This window comes from Trachurus trachurus (assembly GCF_905171665.1).
Source record: "Trachurus trachurus genome assembly, chromosome: 4".
Taxonomy (NCBI): Eukaryota; Metazoa; Chordata; class Actinopteri; order Carangiformes; family Carangidae; genus Trachurus; species Trachurus trachurus.
Genome location: NC_139898.1, coordinates 8663152 through 8685491, shown reverse-complemented (window position 1 = coordinate 8685491; position 22340 = coordinate 8663152). Strand labels below are relative to the sequence as shown.

Genomic DNA, 22340 nt, shown 5'->3' with positions numbered 1-22340 from the left:
CAGTTAATCGGTACCACAGCTGCTGCTTGATGTCAAATGGGAACTTTGATATCAAGTAGCATTCACCCCCACCCCATCGAGATGGCAATGGAGAGGAGGATAGCATTACATATACACGCTTTACGATGTGTATATTTGTGTAGTTATATCTGTCATAAACAAGAGATTGTGGATTATGGGGTGTGTTTGTGTCGTGGTGCCGCTGACACAAGAGCTGGGACAACGGATTGGAGGCACTGATGTTGGTTTTCGGCCAATAGCCTAGACGCTAGGTGGAAGGCAGAGAGTCATTTCACCATCACAATTAATTAAGATGCAAATCTTGCATAGTTGCCCTTTAATGCTTTTCGACTCGTGACTGTAGCTGTAGCTGCTCAGTGAGTGGCTTTACTGTCTCCTCTTATGTAGCTTGCTCATTTTCTTTGTTTACATTATTCAATTGAGTCAACTGTTGTGTGCTTTATTATATATTACATTGTGTGTGAGTGTCTGTGGTTGCTGCAAAGCAGAAGCTAACAGAGACCTTAAAAAAACAAACCACACTTGCTGTTACCATCAGTAACCACAGGTGTCTCCACATCTACCAGGACTGGAATCTCATTCAATTTGACAATGACTTTAATGTGTGATAATATTAATTATGTTCTGCAGCAAAAAAAAGGCCTGGGAACAGATCAAAGGCCACCTGCAGCTTCACATTTCAACAAGTATAAATTCTTTTGCTCTGATTACATATGAGGTGCACAGAGTGCGTAGGAATCTGCATAAAAACAGGCTTTCTTTCATACCAGTAAAAGGAAAAGAAACAAAATATATCATTTTATATCTTCATGCCTGTGACAGGATCGCAAAACAAACAGATGATACTAAACAAGGTGGAGCACAAACATGGCAGACACACAAATCTAAGTAAAGGGGAAATTCCAGCACTGTATGCACTGTAAAAATACACTACAAATGATAAACTGACAAGTAATGTGCCCCCATGCTCCAGTGAATCTCTGAGGAGGTGAATGGCATGGGAATGAGCTTTTAACAGAGACACTGGGGGAGGAAGAAAGGAGTCCCATTGCGAAAGAGTTGAATTACCATATCACTGAGGAGCGAATACAAAGCTCCTTGAGAGCAGCGGGGGATCCGTCATCCAGTGAAGAGCGGTGTTGAAATGTGGATATTTCTGAGTACTCAGACACCACACACTGGTAATAAGCAGTGGGGGAGATCACACAGTTGTTTAAACCTCATACACCTCAGCCTGAGAATCCAGGCTTCATCGGGAACAAAGACAGACCTGAATATGGAAAAATCTTTGGTCAATCCTTAAAGAATCATGAACTCTTTGTAAACAAACATATGCACGTGACTTCGAGAGTTATAAATTAAAGGAAAGAAGAATCTGAACAGCAACAAAAGTGTTATGATAATGTCGAAGAGCTCAGAAGCCAATGTTTCCTCGAGCAAAGCTGTAGCCCAGTTTGTTCTGGTTGCCGAGGAAAGACATGAGGCCCACGTAGGCCTCGACGTGGATCGGCTGATTCAGGACCAGCACGCCGTTGGCCTTCCCAGGGACTGGCTTAGTGGCGTGGACTTTCTGTGCTGCGTCTTTGAGCTTCTCACGGAAATTCTGGATCTGTGAACAGGAAGACAGGATGATTGGAAAGTGTTCAGAAACACAGGGTTTGCATCAGGAGAGACTGATCTAGCTAACATGCAGTAGTGCTACGAGTGGCTCAGCAGATTCTGTACTACATTGCTAATTCTGAACAGCGTGTACTCTGGATGAGTCATCAAGGTAAACTTCAATAAGCAGGAGGCAAAATGCTGTTCTTAAGATTTATGATTTATGACAGTTTGTTGAGCCTGTTAAAATCTTCACCACAAAAGTAAACATAAGAACTTTGTTCTGGAGATCCTTTTTAAAAACTTCACTGAAGCAGAAATCTGTCATTGGGATTACTAGCGACACACCCAAACTGTAACACAATGAAAGCCTAAACAAGTTATTTAAAGTAATCTAATTTAGGTCAAAACAGCCACTACATGAAGGATTTGTTTTTACACTGAGCAATTTTAGATCCAATTTCTGAACTTCCCAGAAGGCTGCATTCATCAAGTGCTTTACTAATTTTAAGGTGAGATGGCTGCAGTGTTATTTCTATGCTAATTTCTATGATATAAAATCTATCCCATTTCGTTATTTTGTGAATGAACTAGGAGGATCCTGCAGAGTCTAGTGGTCTATGACTTCAGATCAACATGGTGGACGATCATTAATAGCTAAAACCCTCTGAGGAAATAGGCAGAGGTCAGAGGTCACATCCATATGTCCTATCTGCTGTGGCCAGTAACCTGTCTACACTGGCAATATTCTTTCAACATTTCTAATAAGATGAGATCACCTTTCACAGTCACTGAAATATGTGATAAAGATAATAATCACGATTATTACACACTCTCTGTGCATTAGGAAGAAACAAAACAGAAGGTTTGACACATAATAAAACAACTATGTGTGATACTGTGGAAATGACACAGCTGAGAACAGGGTTGCTCCATCCTTTTGTCTCTGTCATGCTGACTCACCTGCGTTCAACTGCTGCATCTTCCTTATGTTGAAATATTCATTCAATAGACGCAAAGAGTTATTTGTTGTGGTCCAAACCTAAACAGTAGATCGAGTCCTGGTTTTATACATTTATATTATATATGTGGTACCTGGACTGTCCTGGGATCCAGATGTGTCTCAGCTGTGAGTATTATTAGTATGATGGAGTATGATGGATTTAAGGTGAATCGTATCTGATCCCTAATTCCAGTAAGTCATTTCCTCTGTGATGACTCACCTGCCCACATCATTCACACCACACTGTTGTTTTTTAAAGGTGACAAATAGTTAATCGTCAGCAGTGTACACACCTCCACTTGGATCAGTCAAGTCATAAAAGACATTACAAATACTTCAACAGACAAATTAAAGGGGCAAATCACTAATCCATATTTTCATGTCCTTTTTTTCCTCAAACGTGTGCCAGCCTTCTTTGGAAGTAGTCCCAATGAAAGGTGTTTACAGTAAGGTCAAATTCACAAATCCAGTTCCTTTGAACATCACAGTTGGCTTGTGGCAGAGAAAAGAAAATGCAAATAAAACCGCAAATTCTTCCAGAGGTGTGTCAGGAAATGTTTCCATTTTTACAGTAACTGCACCTTTAAACAAAGCCATACTGTAATCATGGAACGATCAACTTACGTCACAGAGGGCGGTGAATGTGTCACTGATGCTCCTCACAGGGTGGTAGGTGAAGGTGATGAAAGGGAAGTCGGTGGCAAAGGGGTTCCACCTGGAGGTGAAGGAGGGCTCTCTCAGCCGGTCCCAGAAGACTCGCACCCCCTCCCCTTCTCTCCTGAACACATCAAGACACAGAGGAAATGACAAAGTGTCTCCCACTGACAGCGATGCACTGACTCAACCATGTAATAAAACTTCAGTTCATGCTGACATCACGTCAACATTATTCACCGCTTTCTACAAACAGGTTCTTGATTTGTTTTCCATTGAGAATCGTATACAAAGTGCCAAATGCAGATGCTGTCTTTGAATCTGGCCACGTTTTAAAGGCTGACAGTTATGTGACAAGTAAGTGGCATACCGTATACTTGTTTTTGCCACATAAGTGTCACAGTTTTTTATCATGTAGAGAAAAATAATGTGGCTGACGAGCTACATTATAACAGAACTAAAAGAAAAACAAGACAATTTGCACTAACTGCACTCTGATATACAGTTACTGCTTTTGGGACAGCAAGTCAGGCCGGCATGTTAAGTTAGCATTAGCTGGAGAGATTGCTAGCATTTCCCCCCTGTATTGTGTCTGTATTCTGATTTTAATGCACCAACATTTTTGGCTCATTATTTAGTTAATTAATTTGATAATGGTATGATGAACTGAAAGAGACATTAGTTAAAATGGCTTTAAAAAACAACAGCAACAAAAAACAAACAAATAAAAAGTGCAATGCTAGATCTATGAAAAAGTAGCTAGCTTCAATTAAAAGTGTTGCAGTAACTAACTACAGTATCTCAAGAAGGGTCCCAATGCTGACGCACTCTGGATGAGTCTTTCTGTACTGATAGCATTGCTAATGCTAATGCTACATTAATTGACATTTCATGTTTAAAAAAATACTTTGTCTTGTGTGTTGGTGTTGTGAGAGAAATACCATGCTAAACTACCCAAAAATAAACTAGATTGACACCGGTGGTGTCCACTTAGGACAAGCTAACATGCTAGCTCTACAAAACCACTTGTGGTTGCGTAACATTGTGTTTGATTCTGGTGAATTATGTGCCTACTTTATGCTGTTAAAGGATACTGTTATTTACTGTACAGTACATCATCCAGCCCGAAAACAAAAAAACAACATTCAACTTAACAATACCATATGACCTTTAAGTACCTTTAATAAAATGTATAGTGAAACTGAGGGCACAAATGCATTGCTACCTGCTAATTAATTAATTAATTAATACACCTACACAGACCATTATATTTCTGTCATGATATTAACATCAGTTCACATAAGGTTCCCAGAAGGAGGACTTCCAGACCTGTTGGCTCCATTGCACAACGTTACAAGAATTAAAAAAGGGCACTAATCTGTCTTCAGGGCAATCACTTAATGTCAGGGTAATCTCATGTGTACCAGGCTTAGAGGTAATCTACTGTGTGTTCGTCATATTCTTTTTCACTCTGCTGCGCTTTTCATTTTTAAGTAAACACCGTGGGGGTTTAATGAAAATGCCCTGGGGTCATATCTTCTTCCAGCCTAATGAAACCTCAGAAGACTAAGAGCAAACAGACCTCCACACACTCGCAGATCCACTCTTTGAAATGATGTTGGTGTTGATCTACATGCTGTGAAGGTCTTTACATTTCACTGTCTTTCATACCTCTAAGACAGAAATGTCTGGGAGGAATACAGTATCTTCATTACCGTTCAGAAGGTCACGGAGAGTTCAAAGCACTCTGCATTTCCTTTTAGGGTAAATCTTCCTCAAGAGTATTTAAATAAACCGGAGATCAAACTTGAAGGAGGGAGAAGAAATAGACGGCAACAACATAACAGAAATGTGTTGTAGTCGTACATAAGGTAAAATAATTTAAGACTGTCGGTTAAATCAAGTGCAAAAGTCAAAGTTATCGTGCCTATTTGAGGAGCTGTGTCTTCTTCTCAGGACATTGAGGAGTTGTTCTTTAATAATAAACTTTCTTTCTTCTGTTCTTTAATAAAGAACTTTTTATGATGTGAGAAAAAATGCTAATAGCAGCTGGTGAGTTTGCTAATCATGACATTCAAAAAATGATATTCAACAAGGAGAAATGTAAACAACATGATCACATGACTGGAATAAAAGAGCATTGTCATTGTTTGTTTGATGATGATCAAACTGTTATGAGCATGTGATACAGATAAGAAAAGTAGTTGGTGTCTGATGAGTCAGTCTGGCTGAAGTCATTATCAATAATAACAATGGTATTTAATTGCATGTGGATCATTGTTGGATTAGAGATGAGTGATGAAAAGGAGAGTAAAATCATCATCACTGTAAAGGATCCTGTCTGAGTAGAGAACTTTTAAAATGCAGCTATGATATTTATTATATATTTATTTAGTGTGATAAATCCTATCTGTGATTAGAAGCTTTTTCTTTAATCGAGAGTGAACACATAAAAACCAGCAAAATGATTCCAATGTTTTATAAAAAATATATACTGGTTGTTTTTATTCATAACTTAATTGCAAAGTCTTTTGTCCCTGTCAGGATCCTATAGGATTGATGACTCAGTAATCTGATTGGTCTTGACAGGTCTTGATCTGATCTTTTCCTCGGTAACCTGCACCGCAGCAGGTTAGGTGTTCAGTTATGTCAGTTGCCATGGTGATTTAACCTGGGAACATGTCGCAGGACTGACAGAGCTAATCCTTCACTCAACAGGCTCAAGTCCTGCTTCACAGTCCAGGCTTCAATACTGACCATACAACAAGAATCTAAAGAAAGGTTTACACTAGGCAGTTGGAGCTTAACGCTAATAACAACCTGTTCTGTACAGATGTTCTTAACAGGTATAATATTTACCATCGTAATCAAGTGTGTTGGTTGCCAAGATTTGCTCATTTGCATTTAACATCAAGTACATATGATGTGGATGTGAATGTCATTACTTCTGCAGGTTGAAAGTGAAAGCTCGGGGCAAAACAAATGTTCGGCTTCTGTGCAATTGTGAAGTATTCTTCAATCATTAATGCAACCTTAAAAATATGTGCAGTACATTAGTACTTTGCATGAATTAAATATTCTGCTATATGTGAATTTAAAACAAACACAACACAACTTTCATGTCAGAGTTCAGGCTTTTTCAGCTACATTACCATGTCACACTGTTTGATCATCACCTGTTTAACAAAGTACATAAACAACCACTGATGCAGCCCCAGCCCTGATTCAAAAACAGTAGCTTGGAAAAACCTGCAGTGACAGGTTTGACTCCTCGGTTCAACATATTTGCATAAAAAATGTAACGATAAAGATGGTGAGATAAATAAATCAGGATGCAGGCGATTTCCCAACAGTGTTCTGATTTATCCTTAATGATCTGTCATGCCGAAGTGCTCATTTTACCACAAACCTTGTGCAACAGCACTTCCTGCCAACCAGAATTAAACACCTGAGGCTAAACAATAGTGGTGCAGCTATTGATATGTCACTGTCCTAGGGAGGGGCTGCATCATAATGCAATCATCAAGCCCTGTTTACACAAGAACTTTCATAATGACAAAGCTTCTGCTGAACATTTTGTGCCTCCTCCAGAGCAAATGTTGTGCACGGAGAAGGAGGGGGAAGAAAGGAGAAGAAAAAGAAGAAAAAAAAAACATGGTACAAAAGCAAAGCCCGGACTAAAAGACTGATTATATTTCAGCAAAAGCGAGTGAGGATGGTGGGGTTACGTTTGTACACATTGCCCTTTGTAAGAGCACACAGCTATTGCCCTAGCATAAATGGGGATATAAAAAAGCTTTGGCAAATTCCACAGGTAAGCTATCACTGGGAGTGGGACCAGCCCAAACAGGCAGAGCAGGGCTGGGCTTTCCAGCCAGAGGCCTTGAATGTCTTCACTCAGTTTATGTGGCCGATGTGGGGTTTGCACTTTCACTGCGCCTCACTTCGATAAGACTCCTGAAAAGTAGAGAAACAGTGGCTGCGAGCTGCACCTGAGTTACGGCATTCGAGTCTGACAGCGGCTGTGTCAAAAGAAATTTCCGAAAAGAGGCTAAACTGAGGGTATCCACCCTCGCAATATCTTCCATGTGGAGTTCCATGTGGAGTTCCACCTAATCCACAGTGTTTATACAAAACACACACATGCGTAAGAGAAACACTGTATTCTGAGCTTAGGGGCAAGTGACGAAGAATTCCTCCCTGGGCCTTCAAGCGCTTCAGACAAGAAAGTCAACACACAAGATAAATATCAAGCCCAGCTCCAGTTGTCATGGCAAGTGTCCCACATTGTCTCAGAGCGAACAAACAAATCTGCTCCGATTGCTCAACAGAGCCTGCAGGTTTGTCAGCCATCCATACATGTATCCGTCCAACAAGGTTTCATTAAAAATATGAAAAGGCTGACAAGAAAGAAGAAGAAGGAAAAAAAAGCATGGGCTTGAAAAAACAAAGTAAAGGACAAAGAATTAAATTTACATGTTATACACACTTTTGCTATAATATTCCATCTCAAAAAGATATTTACATTATTCATGATAAAGCGGCTCACGCAGCCTCCGAAGTCTAAAACAAACAGCCACGTTACTGTAAATGTCATGATGCAAAAGCTGTGATATCATAGCTGCGGGCTGTTGAGATATTTCCACCTTGAAAAAGCAGCATCCACAAGCTGAAAGCTGCTCCCAAGGTGTATGAATTTACAGCAGCATGCCCAAAACATTATAAATCTACTGGTGTTTATTAATTTATACTGCATGTCCTGGGAGCAGCCTGTGTGCAGACTCGGCTCTTGATCTGTGCTTTGTTTTGGAGATGTGAGAGATGCTTTTTATCCCGCTTGGTTTTAGGATTCATGCTACAGGTAGAACTGCAACATTTGGTCATGCAATGTTCGGGTTATATAAAGACTTGTTTTGCAGAGAAAAAATTAATCTACTTTACTTTTTTCCCCCTATTTTCTTTTCATATCTTTAATTTTTCTTCTCTTTGCCTATTATTTTCTTTTCCCTCACAGCAATGCAATAAAGTAACTGTATATTTTTGTTAGATTGCTCTAATTTTGGATGCAGGTTATAGCCTATATTTTCTTCATGCTGTCAAATGTTGTGCATGTGAAAGAGACAGATTTATGTGATTCAGCGCTGCAGAAACAAAGATAGACAAAACAATACCTCGACACTACTTGATTTTTTTTCCTCTTCTTTTTTTTTGTATGTGGCTCTTTGGTACTTTGTAATGGTGTGGCTGAAGTCAAAATGATTGTGAATCATCCAAGAAAGTTCATCATCTATTGACATATACCATGCCACATATAGACTGTGTAAAGCCAGTCCCCAGTGCCAAAATGCCTAACAGGCCTATTTGCGGTTTGTTGTTTATTTGGATCCTCGATTTTAGTTACTGTGGCAACATCTACCCTTCCAGTGGTCCACATTAAAAACAGGTACAATATCAAAATTACACCCAATCAAACCAGCTACATCAAAACAAAGAACATGAAATCATACTTGTACATCTAATAAACAAATTTAACACAAACTGTGCAGTTAAGGTTGAAGTTTATGGTTTTTGTACACTTTTTTAATGTACACTTGGACTATATGAAGTACAGTTTGAAGTGTGGTACTTTCCATTCTAAGCTACAGTTTACATATTACTTCATTTTTGCTTTTCAGATCAAGATTTTACATATAAAATAGGAAAAAAAAATCTTTGTAAATAATTGATCACTTTGTAGAGATCTGTTTTCACATGGTTATTAAAAATTTTTTTTCTATTGATTAGTTTAAAAAAACACACACATGAAGTCCCTTTTGGCCCTGGTCACACCTGGTGTTAAAATGTCTCCATATATGTGACCATCTGTGATCAGATGTCACATCCCTGCACATAAGACACTGTTTGAAGCTGTCAGGGGGCAGCACTGACCTTTGTACACCCGATCTACAGGAAGAAGAAGAAATCAGAACAATACAGAGTTTTTTCCTTCTGCGTGTTCCAACAGAATCGCCCAAGATGTTTGATGCACTTCTACATCTCTACGAGCTTTTGAAAAATCTTTCATACAGCATGGACAAAGCCAGTTTAATTGCACAACAAACTGGAGGAGTATAAATGTGTGCATGAACAGGGAACGTCAGCTGAGTAAGAGGCTCTTCACTGTGGCCAAGGACACACTCATATACACACTGCTGAAAGAATGTGGCAAGATTGGAGATTTTCTTTTTTTCTTTTTCTTTTTACAGGCACCAAACATTATATCCGTCTACTTTTGCCTACAACTCGCACTGGAGTATGTTAATACTGCTATACTGCTTATTCTTACTTAATTACATAATTATTGCATAACACTAATACTTCATACCTTTTTCTAGATTTGTGAAATATACAGGGGGGAGATATTTTTTTCCCATCCTAACTTCAGTTTCAGAAAGTCTCAATTACAAAACTTAAGTTTGAAATACGGTGGCATTTAGGAGGCAGCAGGAGTCTATTGAAAGACGATTTGGAGTTGAAGTATGGGAAATGTAGGAGCTAGTGTCTGTGAGGTTCTAACTGGAGTTAGGATGTCCTCCTGGCCTCTGCTGCACAGATTTTGACTTTCTGTTTGTCATTCTGGCCTTATAACCCACTCAACCTCTGGGAGGAGCGATGCTAAACTAACTGAAGCTGTTGATCAGGTTACTGAGCAGTTGTTGAGGTACAACACATCCTGTACAGCGGCTTGGATCATTTGCATTTTTACAACTGATTTATTCATACGTGTCAACATCTTTCCAATGTGTTGCGCTTTGTGTTTCAAATGTGTGGCAAGGTTGCATAGTTTGGTTGAATGAAAACAACAGTGTGAGTCCTCATTTCATGACAAAAGGCGGTGTGTGTGTGTGTATGTGTAGTACACACTCTTCTTAATTCCTGAGTAAATGTTTTCTTCACATCTCACACACAAACGTCCGTATTTAACTCTCTTGCTTCACATCAAAACCACTGTGACTGTCTAAATGATGATCTGGTGAGTTGTTATGTTAATGATGTAGTGCTGCGGCTGCCATGTGCTGACTGCCCTCTGCTGTTTGAACGTGTTCGCTGCTCGGGCTTGGTGCAGGTGTGGTCGGCACGGTGAGAGGAGGATCACTGTGTTCAAAACAAGTTCCACCGACTCTCACATTACAGATTAACATCTGATTAAAACAACAGTGAAGATCACTGATAAACCAGCTCGTGACAGCATAACACTGACAGAGTGAAGATGGAGGCCTACTTACTGAAACTGTTCTAAGTAGTTGAGGCTGAGGGCTCGATAAGGCTTATTCAGAAAAAAAAAAAACTACATTCGATCAGATGGGAAATAGAGGAGAGCAGTGCTGGGATTATTTCCATCCTTCTTAAAAGTATAGATTTTTTTTTTTTTTTTTTTTACTGAGGCAACCTCATGTGGGGCTTCTAAGCCTCCACACCCAACGTCTTCAGACAGGAATATAAAAAAAAAGATGATTTTCTGGGTAATTAGTTTGTCTAGACGGTTTGGAAAGAAGACACTTAAAACACCTCTTTTTCCCACAGATGCACAATGTATTGTGCTTTTTTCTTCATGGGCGCACCTGGAGAATGTGCGATGAAAACAAAATCACCGGGACTAAAAATACTGACACTCCCAGAACACTTTCTATTGGCATCATCAAGGTTTTGGGAGACTGATGGAGCGCTCACGAAGGAACCGACGCCAAACAAGGCGCTCTGCAGAGAGAGTGTGAAACTCTTTGTTGTGATGGTCTGGGAACACCGGGGTCAGACGTTCATAGAAGTGTTCTCAGTCTCTGTTCAATAAGTTTTAAGTTTTGTATTCCTATAATAAAATGCTAATATCCTAAGTAATCAGCAATAATGTCTTTTACAAAAATAGACATTATGGTCAATACATTTGTCTTCTCAAAGAAATACAATCAAGATCAAAAGCTAAGTAACAGCTCTATCCGTGTTGCTATAGAAGAACAGACAATGGAGAACATATGGAAATAATCTGTTACAATTATCTGCCTGTGTGTGGCCAGAGCATGGTCGACTTCTCTGCCATAAACATAGAGGTGTCTTATTTGCTACGGTCTCTACACTCTGGGAAAAAAAAGAAGAAAAAAAAGCTTCCTAGCAGCAAAGATCAAGATTTGGAGAATCATGCATGACAACATCAAATGGATGAAGAAATGTGATGTGGCGTGCAGCTGCCTTGAACTGACTCAATGAAGGGTGCACACTGACATCAAGTGGTCAGATGACAACTGTCAGGAGACAAATCAACAGCTGATATCCTGACTCCTCACACACTCTTCAGTGTCGGCTGTAATTCCTCAAGTAAACGCTCAAGTGTCATTATTGTGACGGCTCCAAAAAGCAGCCGAAATACACTGATGTGTTGACGTGGAGCAACTGACTCCTCTTCATTCAGATCATGATACATGTAGTCATATTTATCTGTATTGTGGGGGGATTGCATTACTCAGCCACTGGCTGCGCTTTTTGATTTATCAGGCGTTTTAGTTCAGAAGATCAGGACCAGATGTTTAAGTGACTACGGTGAATATTTATTTTATAATATTTTCATATCAACAATGGATCATCTGACAAACCCACAGAGATCTACAGTTCCCTCGTCTCTTCACAGCTTCTTATCTTTCAGCTCGTTGTTTTGGTTTTCCAGTCTTGACTGTTTTAGCTCACTATGTCCACTCTCTACATCCACCCTGATATGTTGAAGTTGAATTGAAGATGCACCACTGTTTCTTTCAGAAGAGCTGCTGCCAGTCACTACAATTTCTACAGAAAATATGCATGCCAACTTTAAAGCTCACTAATCAATGCATTGTATTATAGGGATAGAAAAAAAATAGCTTGCACCGACAATTAAAAGTTACAAACCTACTCTTAAGACTACAGGGATTATGGCAATGGGCCAATTTGCCAAAATGTTGAACTATCCCTTTAAGTTTGAACATACAATCAGAATTAAGTGATTTCTACAGGGATTTATATGCTGGAGAAAATGTTCACAGTGACCAGCAGCCAGGTGCAGTGACTTCCAGGCTTTAATGCTATGCTAAGCTAAGATAAGCTTGGCTAAGCTAAACTAAGCTACTCGCCTCCTTGCTCAAGCTCCCTGCTTAGCACACAGAAAGAGGTTATCATTTTTCAAAATGCCAATCTATCCCTTTAATTTAAACAGGTCCAGATGTGTCATTAGGTTTCCTCTATCACTACAAGTCATTTTAAAAACAGATGTAACGCCACCTGATTTCCACCACCTGACCTTTAGGACTCTCCTCCCACTCTTTGGGATGTGGAAACAAACTTTTGTGTACCGCTGCAGTGGCAGGCAGGGTTAAATTTCATGTGTACATGTTCTCACTGATCACTTTCTGCCAAAAATAAGACGGAATGACCTAGACGAAAAAGAAGACACTTCCTGAGGGAGAGACGAGAGAGGAAGACAGGGAGAGACGAGAGAGGGAGGGAGGGAGCGGTGAAGATGAAGACAGAGGGAGGAAATGTTTGAGGCTCCAGTCTTTCTCATTTGAAACCGTCTTTTTACTGTTTGACTCCCGGGTGGCTTTCACAAGCATTTTATGTATAATTTAACGTAATGTGCAGAGATAAAGCCTCCAATAAAGGCTGCACTCTCTAAGCTCTTCACAGCACATTTCGTTTTATTCATCAAATTAGTTTTAGTTGGTTTGGTATCCCCTGAGCCGTCTTTAAAAGGTTTAGATGAAAGGACTACATTAATTTTGCTGCTAATCAGTTAAGTGACAGCTCCAAGTGACAGCTTTGCACTCTTTATCCCCACAAACCTCTCCGCGCACTCGTTCCTCTGCCACGCCTGCTTCAGTTCTGCAGCTCCGCGTGTCCCTGGTTGATCTCGTCTACCCCGCGCCTCCCCTCTCACCCCGCCACGCAGCCTTCTGATGGCCGCCCTCAGCTTCCTGTCACTGTTTTCACTGACAACACCAATCACCACCAACACTTTCTTTTTCACTCATTCAATCATTCATATACTTGGAATCTTTGAAATTCATTAAAAGGGCTGTGTGTTGCATTTTTCATCACATCTTCACATTTCTCAATACATGTGTTACATAAAGAATGTGTTGCATGATACAATACTTTAACAAAGTTAGGAGACCTTCACATACTAGTAAAAACTGTGACTAGGCATGTTTTATGGCAGAGCTTAATGGTTAATCATGAGGGAAAAGGGATTTTTTTTCTCACAGGGAATTTTGCTTTTGTGAAGCAAATTGGAGCACGGAGCAGATAATTAGGGCTAATATTTGTAATTCTCAAAGTAGGGTTTTTATTTTTTAATTAGCAACTAAACTCTACAAAGGGAAATTCTTGAGCAGACTTACTGAAAATTACTAAAAATGAGACAGGACACCAGAGATCCAAGGCTTTCACAGCTCACACGTCCATGAATACGTGTCAAATGTGTCAGAAGTTTCCTGGTTATTCTCTCCCCTTCACAAAACTAGAAGATGTGAAGCTCAGAAAAGTTGCAGGTAGAAAGGCCAAAGTTGAGGTGACAGTGGGTTGAGCAGGCTCCCAAAGTGCAGCTGGCCCCGATTTAAATCCCAAATCAGGTGGCCCTTTCATTCCCCCTCTCTCTGCCTCCCCATTTTCTGTCTCTCTTAACTAAACTGTACAGTTTTTGATAATTATTTTCTGTTGTATATACTTTTTGTTTCTTACTGTATGTCTCTATTTAAAAATGTCGTTTTACATTTACATTGTCTTCTTTTATCTTGTGTTGCAGGGTGGCTCTGTGGGAGCTATCTACTGTATCTATGTATCTATCTATGTATCTATGTATCTATGTATCTATGTATCTATCTATCTATCTATCTATCTATCTATCTATCTATCTATCTATCTATCTATGGCAAAAAGACAAAAACAATACTTTAAGAAAGGCCAAAGTTGAGCGTTGAAGTAAAAGAAGGGGACCTACTGGAGAACGGAGCGCTTCGGGAAGGTGAAGGTGCCGAAGGAGATGCGGTCTATGAAGTTCAGCGGGATCCTCTGTATCTGCTCACACTTGAGCATGACGAAGTCGTACTTGCAGACCAGCAGAGAGCTTTCTGTGATCATAACCAGACGCTCCTTCTCGTTGTTCCAGTGATCCACCCTGACAGCAACGACAGAAACACAGAGACTTTCAGAGCCAAATTTACTTTCTGTTTAACAGTACAGTCAGAACAGTGTGTCAGGATACACTCCTGCATGTGTGACATGTTACCAGTTCATGTATGTGTGTGTGTGTGTGTGTGTGTATACAGTGTGCAATATAAGCATTGATATACAATCAGTTTTAAATTCTTTGCTCACACCCAGCTGAAACTAAACTAACAGTACAGTCCATCCTGTCTACAACAGTGAGTGTGAGCTAAACAGAACAGAGACATCTCTCTATAATGTGACACAGTCCAACAGCAGCACAAACCAGCACCACTAAAATCTTCAGGTTGAATCAAGAACAAAAACATTAGGATCTGCATGAACGGCGAGGTTATATATTACAGTTGTGGTTTGTTGTACCTAATAAACTGTCACCTGTGTTATCACAGTGTCAGGTTTAGATTGTAGAGCACTGGTTTCCAACCACTCCAGCTTATGACCTCTAAAACAAAACAATGGACGATGATTGAATATCCTAATTAGCAAAACTGACGCCACATTAACACAACATTGATTCCATATTGATAAAATGCTGTAGTAAATAATAAAGTGACCAAATCATGTGTTTATCTTGTTTGTCCTTGCGGGGAGTGAGCGCTGCTGCAGAGTGATTCTCACTCTGAGTCTGAGTATGAATCACAGTTTGGATGTTCCTATTCTGTAGGTTATTTGAAGTCAATACAAAAAATATGTATGGCAAAGCTGCTCATTTATCTCCTATAAAAGCTACACAATTTCTGAAAATGCCCTTGGCAACGATCATGCAATATGCATGCAAACATTACCCAGTCTCTCAATTTTTCCAGAAGAAAGGAAGATGTAAAGCGAGAAAAACCAAATTAACAGAAACACCTCTAAACCTACAAATCTGACTCTACTTCTCCTTATGCCCTGAAAGTGTGTCCAAATACGTCTGTCATATTAATTGAAATCACAAAAAGCACTATTTCACACAGACCCTCTCCCTCTCTGCTGAGCACACAGAACTAACTCATGGTGGCACAGATCCTCTCCGAGTGGCTGTGTTTCTTACAGCCCGCTGAGCCGGGTGCACGTGGCCAAGTCCAACTGCTGCTGGCAGCCACTGGCTAACATACATTAAAAAAAAAACGACACATTTGACTGAACAACCCTTCATGGGAAGGTGTGGGTGAAGACTTTGACTGTGCTAATGAAATGACTTAACCTCGACTGGCGTTGTAGAGAGTGCAGAGGTGTTAGAGATATCCAGGATCACACTGTGGACGCCTGACACACTGATGGCGCTCGAGCTTCACACAACAACACGTCACTAGTCAGGATGAAGACACCAGGGCCTGCAGCCATGTGCCTCTGTAGGTGCTTAAAGGAGCTGCTGCAGCTTCGGATTTAGTGCACAGGCACAAAGGAGGGACGAGTGTTTTCATACAAGTCAGTGATCAAGAGTACATGCAAAAATCTCAAACTGTTCGTCTTAATAACAAGCATCTTTATGTACTTTATATTCTCTCTTTAAATAACATGGGAATCATTCTTTAACATCTTAGACTGTAGGAGTCTGGGGAAGCCCCTCTTGTATCATTTGGATTTTACGTCATTGTATTGACTACTTTTACTTTTATTGACCATGTTTTTTATCATTCCTTGGTTTTATTTATTTTCCTGATCGCCCTCCTGCTGGTGACACTGTGGTTGGACTATCTGTAGTAATACAAAACACTTTAACTGTATTACTGATCGCTTGATTTAACCGCCGCCTTACATGACCTGCATGTTTCATTTAGCAGCCTTGTGTATAGCAAGGCAGCAAAGAGAGAAAAGCTCTCTATAAATAAAGATGATGATGACAACGGCGACGATGATGTCAAACAAATGCATGTTGTTGTATGTTTTGTTGTTGTTTAATGTGTCTTGATGGGTTAGGGGTTATGATGATGATGAGAATGATGGATCTACTTTTTGTTTTGTTGATGTGGAAAATATAAATTGCATTTATGGAGAAATCAAAATAAAATGTTGTACCAAAAAACAAAACAAAAACACCACCTCTTTCATGTGAAAACAAACTTGTGTTAAAACACACAAATAAAGGGGGGAAAAAAAATCTATGTTAAATGATGAAAACAGTAAAAAAAAAAAGAGTAAAAGCCGTGAAGGTACATTAGCTGAGATCATCGTACTCTTAACAAATCTGGCGACAATCCCCTGCAAAGCCAGATTTGAGGAATCTCTTATGCTTCTCTGACATTAGTCACCGTCCTCCCTTGGGGACGTTCAGCAGCAGCGTTGCAGGATTTCCATATAATGCACTCTTACTGTTGCAAGAATTCTTACAGCAGCTTCTGTAGCAAGGGTAACTGCAGGCCAAATGTAGGACAAAACATTAACGTGTGTTGGACGGTGCTGCATAAATGGGATGCATTATTCATTCTCACATGGCCAGCCTTTTAAATGTCTCCTGAAAGCTTGTGCAGGAGTCATACAACTTGACATCTGCAAGTGCATTTGGTAAATGTCCTGCAGTCACTTCATTTTAATCAGTGCTGGAGTCAGTTAGATCATCACCTCTGCTTTGACATGTGTGATAACCGTAGAGCTCTGGGTATAAGAACACTGATATTTGACTGAGATGCTGACTAATGTATATGTCTGTCATCATGGGTCTCTACTGTAGTACATTATGTGCATATTCAAGGCAGTAACTCTCTTCCTATGGGAAACCGCTCAGCCCAGTCATCCACTACCAACCCTATGTTAACAATGGATTATGAATGAGCAGCACATAATACTGTAAACCCATGGTGCATTTACAGTCACATCACTACAGTAAGGTTTTTTTTTAAAGTAGCATGTCAGCATCTCAAATGTAAATATTTTTCTAGTGATAGTAAAATAATTATAATATCTTTGGGGTTTTGGTCTGTTTTTTATGACAAAAAACAACTCTAGGTAGCACTTGATACTGTTTTGTTTTATTTGGCTACACTATGACCATACGTTGTTAATAAAGATTTGTTCTTACTGTACAATTTACAATTTGGTGCTGCACCATGAATCACCACCTTTGAGACAGTGCTCCTTGTGATTTTGCACATGAGGAATTCTAGACACACAGTTCATAAAAATATAAGGGCTCCTATTTCATCTGTAACAAATATATAACACAGCTGTAACTGTATAAACTAAAGTATAAACTAACTATCTATACATCATATTTATTGATTCCCTCATCGGAATTACACGTGCTACATACAGTATATATTTTGTATAGATATGCTCTCCACAGCAACAAGAAACAAGATGAAGGCCATGGGATGCAGCTGAAAGCCCCGTATGGACTCTCCTACAGTAAGTGGTCCTCGAGTAAGAGTATTTGATCCATTCACTGTTTCCAGGGTGAAGAACTAACCTACAAACTAAACATAACTTTTGAATACATATATAAAAACTTAATGAACATTTATTAATCACATGCGTAACCTAATGTAAGGAATGGCTCTTGGATGAAATGATACATCATACATGATTACAGATAAGTAATGCTGTGTTGTCAACCAGCCATTCATTTCTAATGCACTCATTACAGATGCTTTAGGAACAGTAGCAGGCGTACTTGTTAAAGGCTCCAATAAAAATCATTTACAATGTTCTTTTATCTGCTTACAGCCACATTATAATGCGTTGTGATTTATTTAGTGTTTAAATGCAGCTTATTAATGCTAAGTAGAAGGGAGAGATCACAGTGTGGTAACAAGTGGTATAAGTATCCCCCACCAAGAAGACAAACGACAAGATCAACTGTTATTAATGAATAAAAGATACAACTTCACTTTGCACATGGTGTCGTGAACTCACTCTGCCATCAGCCAGACGCTGTGAAGGCTGCCATCTACTTCTTTATCCACCAGGGCTTCAACGTCTTTGATGGCCTGATTCAGAGTGCCAGGCTGAGGAGATAGAAATGCACGGGTGTCACTTTCTAATTTTCCATTGTGACAATCACAATGTGTACACAGAAAGCTTAAGGGGTAATCTTTGAGGCAGATACGCAGCTGGGACTGGTACTCCAACAAAATGTCAGCGCGTCTGTGTGTCAAACAGAATAACAATAAACAAAAACATGAAGCCCCTGCATATGAAAATGACTGTAAATGAAGAAAGCTGAGCGTGCAGCTTCCATGTATAAATCTGAGTAACCCAAGTATGTGAAGACACTGGAGACAGCATCAGTATAGAATACACTACACATTCAAAACATCTCTGTTTCCCAATGCAGCCCAAACACACGCACTGTCACTTTTACAACATGCTATTCTACCCTTGCTCTTTATGTTTTATTATTTCAATGCCAAGTTGGAGAACTTAAAGAGATTAGGAGTTCATACTTAGGACTGCTGACAGTCTTACTGTAATCTGAGCCTGGTGCTGAGCCACCCTGGCAACATGGGATGTGTAACCGACATCCCATGGCAATCCAATGCAACAGGCCTGCAATAAACACGACTTTGTGACAGTGATAATGTTCCTTTGACACCCTGTCATGGAGGTGCTGATTTACGGCAGTTATTGAGCCTGTGCTGTTCATTCACTTCTGGCTGCACAACATGGTAAGGTATTTGCATACACAAGAAGCAACATAACAACAACAATGCCTTAAAAAATCATATTGTGTATAGCATAATGTATTTCTAAGGCCAATGCCAACACAGTGTGTCCCAGCAGGACATTTCAGGATTGAAAAAAACTATTATATGAAATGGCAAGACTGTCTTTAAATAACATCAGACATATACAGACATATGGTTTTCCCACACTGAATTTCATTGTAACCTATTGCCCAACATATATACTGATATCTCTACAATAAACTAATATATCAACCCACTTAATAATACACACCTCTCCCTAAAAAAGCTTATTTTATATCATAGTCACCACAAAACCTTTAAGCCATCTAAATGAATGACTTTTACACAGCTTCACAAGGCGAAAAACTGTCCAAAGTGAACATTTGTGGCACATTTATTATATTATTATATTATATTTATATACAGTTCCTTCAAGGCTTTACTGAGATCATAAGGCGCAAGTCACACTTGACCTTTGACCCCCAAAATCTACTCTGTGAATGCAAACAACCCGAAAACAAATGAAAAACTAAAAAAATCAACTTAATGACTCTGTCTCTAAACAAGTCCCTACTGAGTTAATGCATTGGGTTAAATAAGCTATTTAAAATGCATCTTGATTGTGCTATAAAAACAACATTAGCAATAACAGCTGTCTCAGTATCCCTGTGTTAACTCTGGTCTTTCATCTTATCATCCACTGACGTTAGCATGCTGTCCAGTTAGCCCCCCACTGTCTCATCCCTCTGACAGCGACTCACTGACGCCTAAGTGCTGTAGTCCTGATGTATTGTATTGTACAGTAACCTGTTGTATTACACTGACAGAAATGGTCGTTACTCGATGGCGTACATGAGCTGCAGGAAGTGGCGTCCTAGAAAACATGCAATCTTTACTTAGCTGTGCCTAAACCCAACCAATGGCTTCACTTACCTTTTGCTCCCCCCCCCCCCCCCTATTTTACACCTGTACATGTCCGTTTTACTAAACTTAACCAGTTGGAAGTTCTTGACGAGATTTGGTAAGATTCTACGTCACTTCCTGCAGCTCATGTACGCCATCAGCCACAACCGGAGGCTCCAACAGCACCTACAGAAAACTCACATACAGCACCTTTAATGTGAATCACCACTACTGACACCGTGCAGGTGTGTCCGTCTCCTGCTCCTATAGCCTATAACTACCAGCTTGGTGTCATCATTATCATAGCACCACCACCTGCCCTGTGCTAATTGATAAAGTCTTTACCCTTAACACGAAGAACTTTTTCATCCTGAACTGGTCCAGAGAGGTCTCCCCGGACAGGGCACCGTACTGGAGACGGGCAGCTCCGTCCTCAGCCGCCCGCTGCTTGGTGGGCTCTGCGCGGGCAGCTGCATCCTCGACAGCCCGCTCTTTAGTGGGCTCTGACCGGGCAGCGGGCTGGGGCTCGTCCGGGCCGCTGGACGGAGAACTGAGCTGCTGCAGCGGCGGCGGCTGCTGCTGCTGCTCCTCGGTGGGCACTGCATCCCCCTCCGTCTCTGACATCATACTGCTTCACAACACCTGTAGGACAAGATGAACAACGCTGATACTGAACTCAACACGAGCCACTCACCCTTTACGTCTTAGCTACACATCACATTAGGCTACTTCCTCAATATCGAAACTTAAGTCGCTTCATTTTCGTTTTTACGCACTACAGGTGGAATAAATCACCTCGGCTCCACACAGGTTGTAAGTGAAAGTAATTAGTTAGACTTACTTAGCGCTGATGATCGACCTCAGGGGGATCTGTAGAAAGCTCAGTAAAGTGGCAGCAACAGCAACAGGTGCATAACTTCCTTGTTCCCGTCGATTCTTGTCTGACAGGTCCGAGCGTCAGCAGTGACTCAAACCACGTAGCACATTTAAGATTAAAACACAAAGCATTTCTATTTGCTGATTTAGTGTCTGATTGACAGCGGGCGGACACACTATAAACCACACACCGCCATAGGCCACTAGGAGAGCTGCAGGTCTAATGGCTTTCTACTGTAACTGTGAATTAGATGCAACTAGTTCTGATCATTTCAATACCAATATTTTGTTGGAGTGCCTTTTGGTTGGAGTTATGAGTGCAGCAGCCAGCCTCATTCTCCCCGTTGTAAAAGAGGGTGTATGTGTCACCTGTGTGAGCACAGAGCAGTCTGTTTTACAGCAGGTGGAGGGGCACACATGACTTGCTCAGTGCTGGTATAACAAGTAGGGAGGCTGCTACAGGCCAAAAACTTTCCACCCTGCCACCCCCGACTGTTTGAGGTCTCTGTTGCACTTCTGTTGGACTAGTTTTTGGCACATTAGTGTGGTATGACATTTCCCCTGTGTTTCCACTTGCTCACCACACATCTCATCATTTTGTGACTGTGCTTGGTTACACGTCTAAATAAGATGTGAACGAGGGAAAACTGATTTATGTCCCAGAAAACTGTTAATAATTAGCCTACTTACCTCCAGTGTTTCAGCTGAGTAGTGTTGGTATTCTGTGTAGATGTCTATGAGAATAGATATTTTGCAGTTTCAGTTAGACAAGTCATGTTGTGCCGTGTTATTATACAGGGGCATACAGTACGCTTTATAGAAAGCTGCTACATTGGCCTACATGAAAAACAAAAAGGTGGTTTGTGGAAGTGAAACCTGAAGGTTTCGGTTGTGCGTGCTATCAACACAGCAAGACAGTAAACAGACGGGCAGATAGTGGTTGGCTGATGAAGATCTGAGAACTGAGATCTGAAACTGATTTAAAAGAAGGACGCATACCAGACAAAGACTTGTCAGGTGGTCAGAAATCGACTCCACATAATGCTAGTGATGCTGTTGGATGTACAAATAACAGTGAGCCAAAAAGCAATATCAGATACTTTAAAAGTTCTTCAACCATTAATGAAAACATTCATTAACAGTCATTTTTTATATTTTCTGGTCCAACTTTTTTTCTTTTATTTCCTTAGCCTAAATTATTTTAAGATCCAACTTTTGACACTGTGGATCTCACCAAAATTTGTGTTGATAGCTATTTTTTCACAAATCCAAAATGCATTCTTTATGTTGAGTGAAAATTGAAATCACCAGTCACCAGTACAAGTTACAGCGGTTATTTCAACCATTCACCATTGAGGATATGAGCTTGAACAACTTTCAACCAACCTGAGCCACAGCCACCATGGGACGAACCAAAGGGGCTGATTGTGGACACTGCATTTGTAAACACA

The 22340-nt window shown here is 40.3% G+C and overlaps 1 protein-coding gene across 1 annotated transcript; it reads right to left on the bottom strand.

The window, feature by feature from the left end:
- Positions 1-629: 629 nt before the first annotated feature.
- Positions 630-20945, bottom strand: tprg1 (tumor protein p63 regulated 1). Its single transcript, XM_083969901.1, has 6 exons — positions 20855-20945; positions 20359-20655; positions 18338-18429; positions 14277-14453; positions 3248-3401; positions 630-1630 (listed from the first exon to the last, which is right to left on the bottom strand). Exons 2-6 carry the CDS (start codon positions 20638-20640, stop codon positions 1436-1438), a joined length of 900 nt encoding a protein of 299 aa, XP_083826027.1. The 5' UTR covers positions 20641-20655; positions 20855-20945; the 3' UTR covers positions 630-1435.
- Between the last annotated feature and the right edge of the window lie 1395 nt (positions 20946-22340).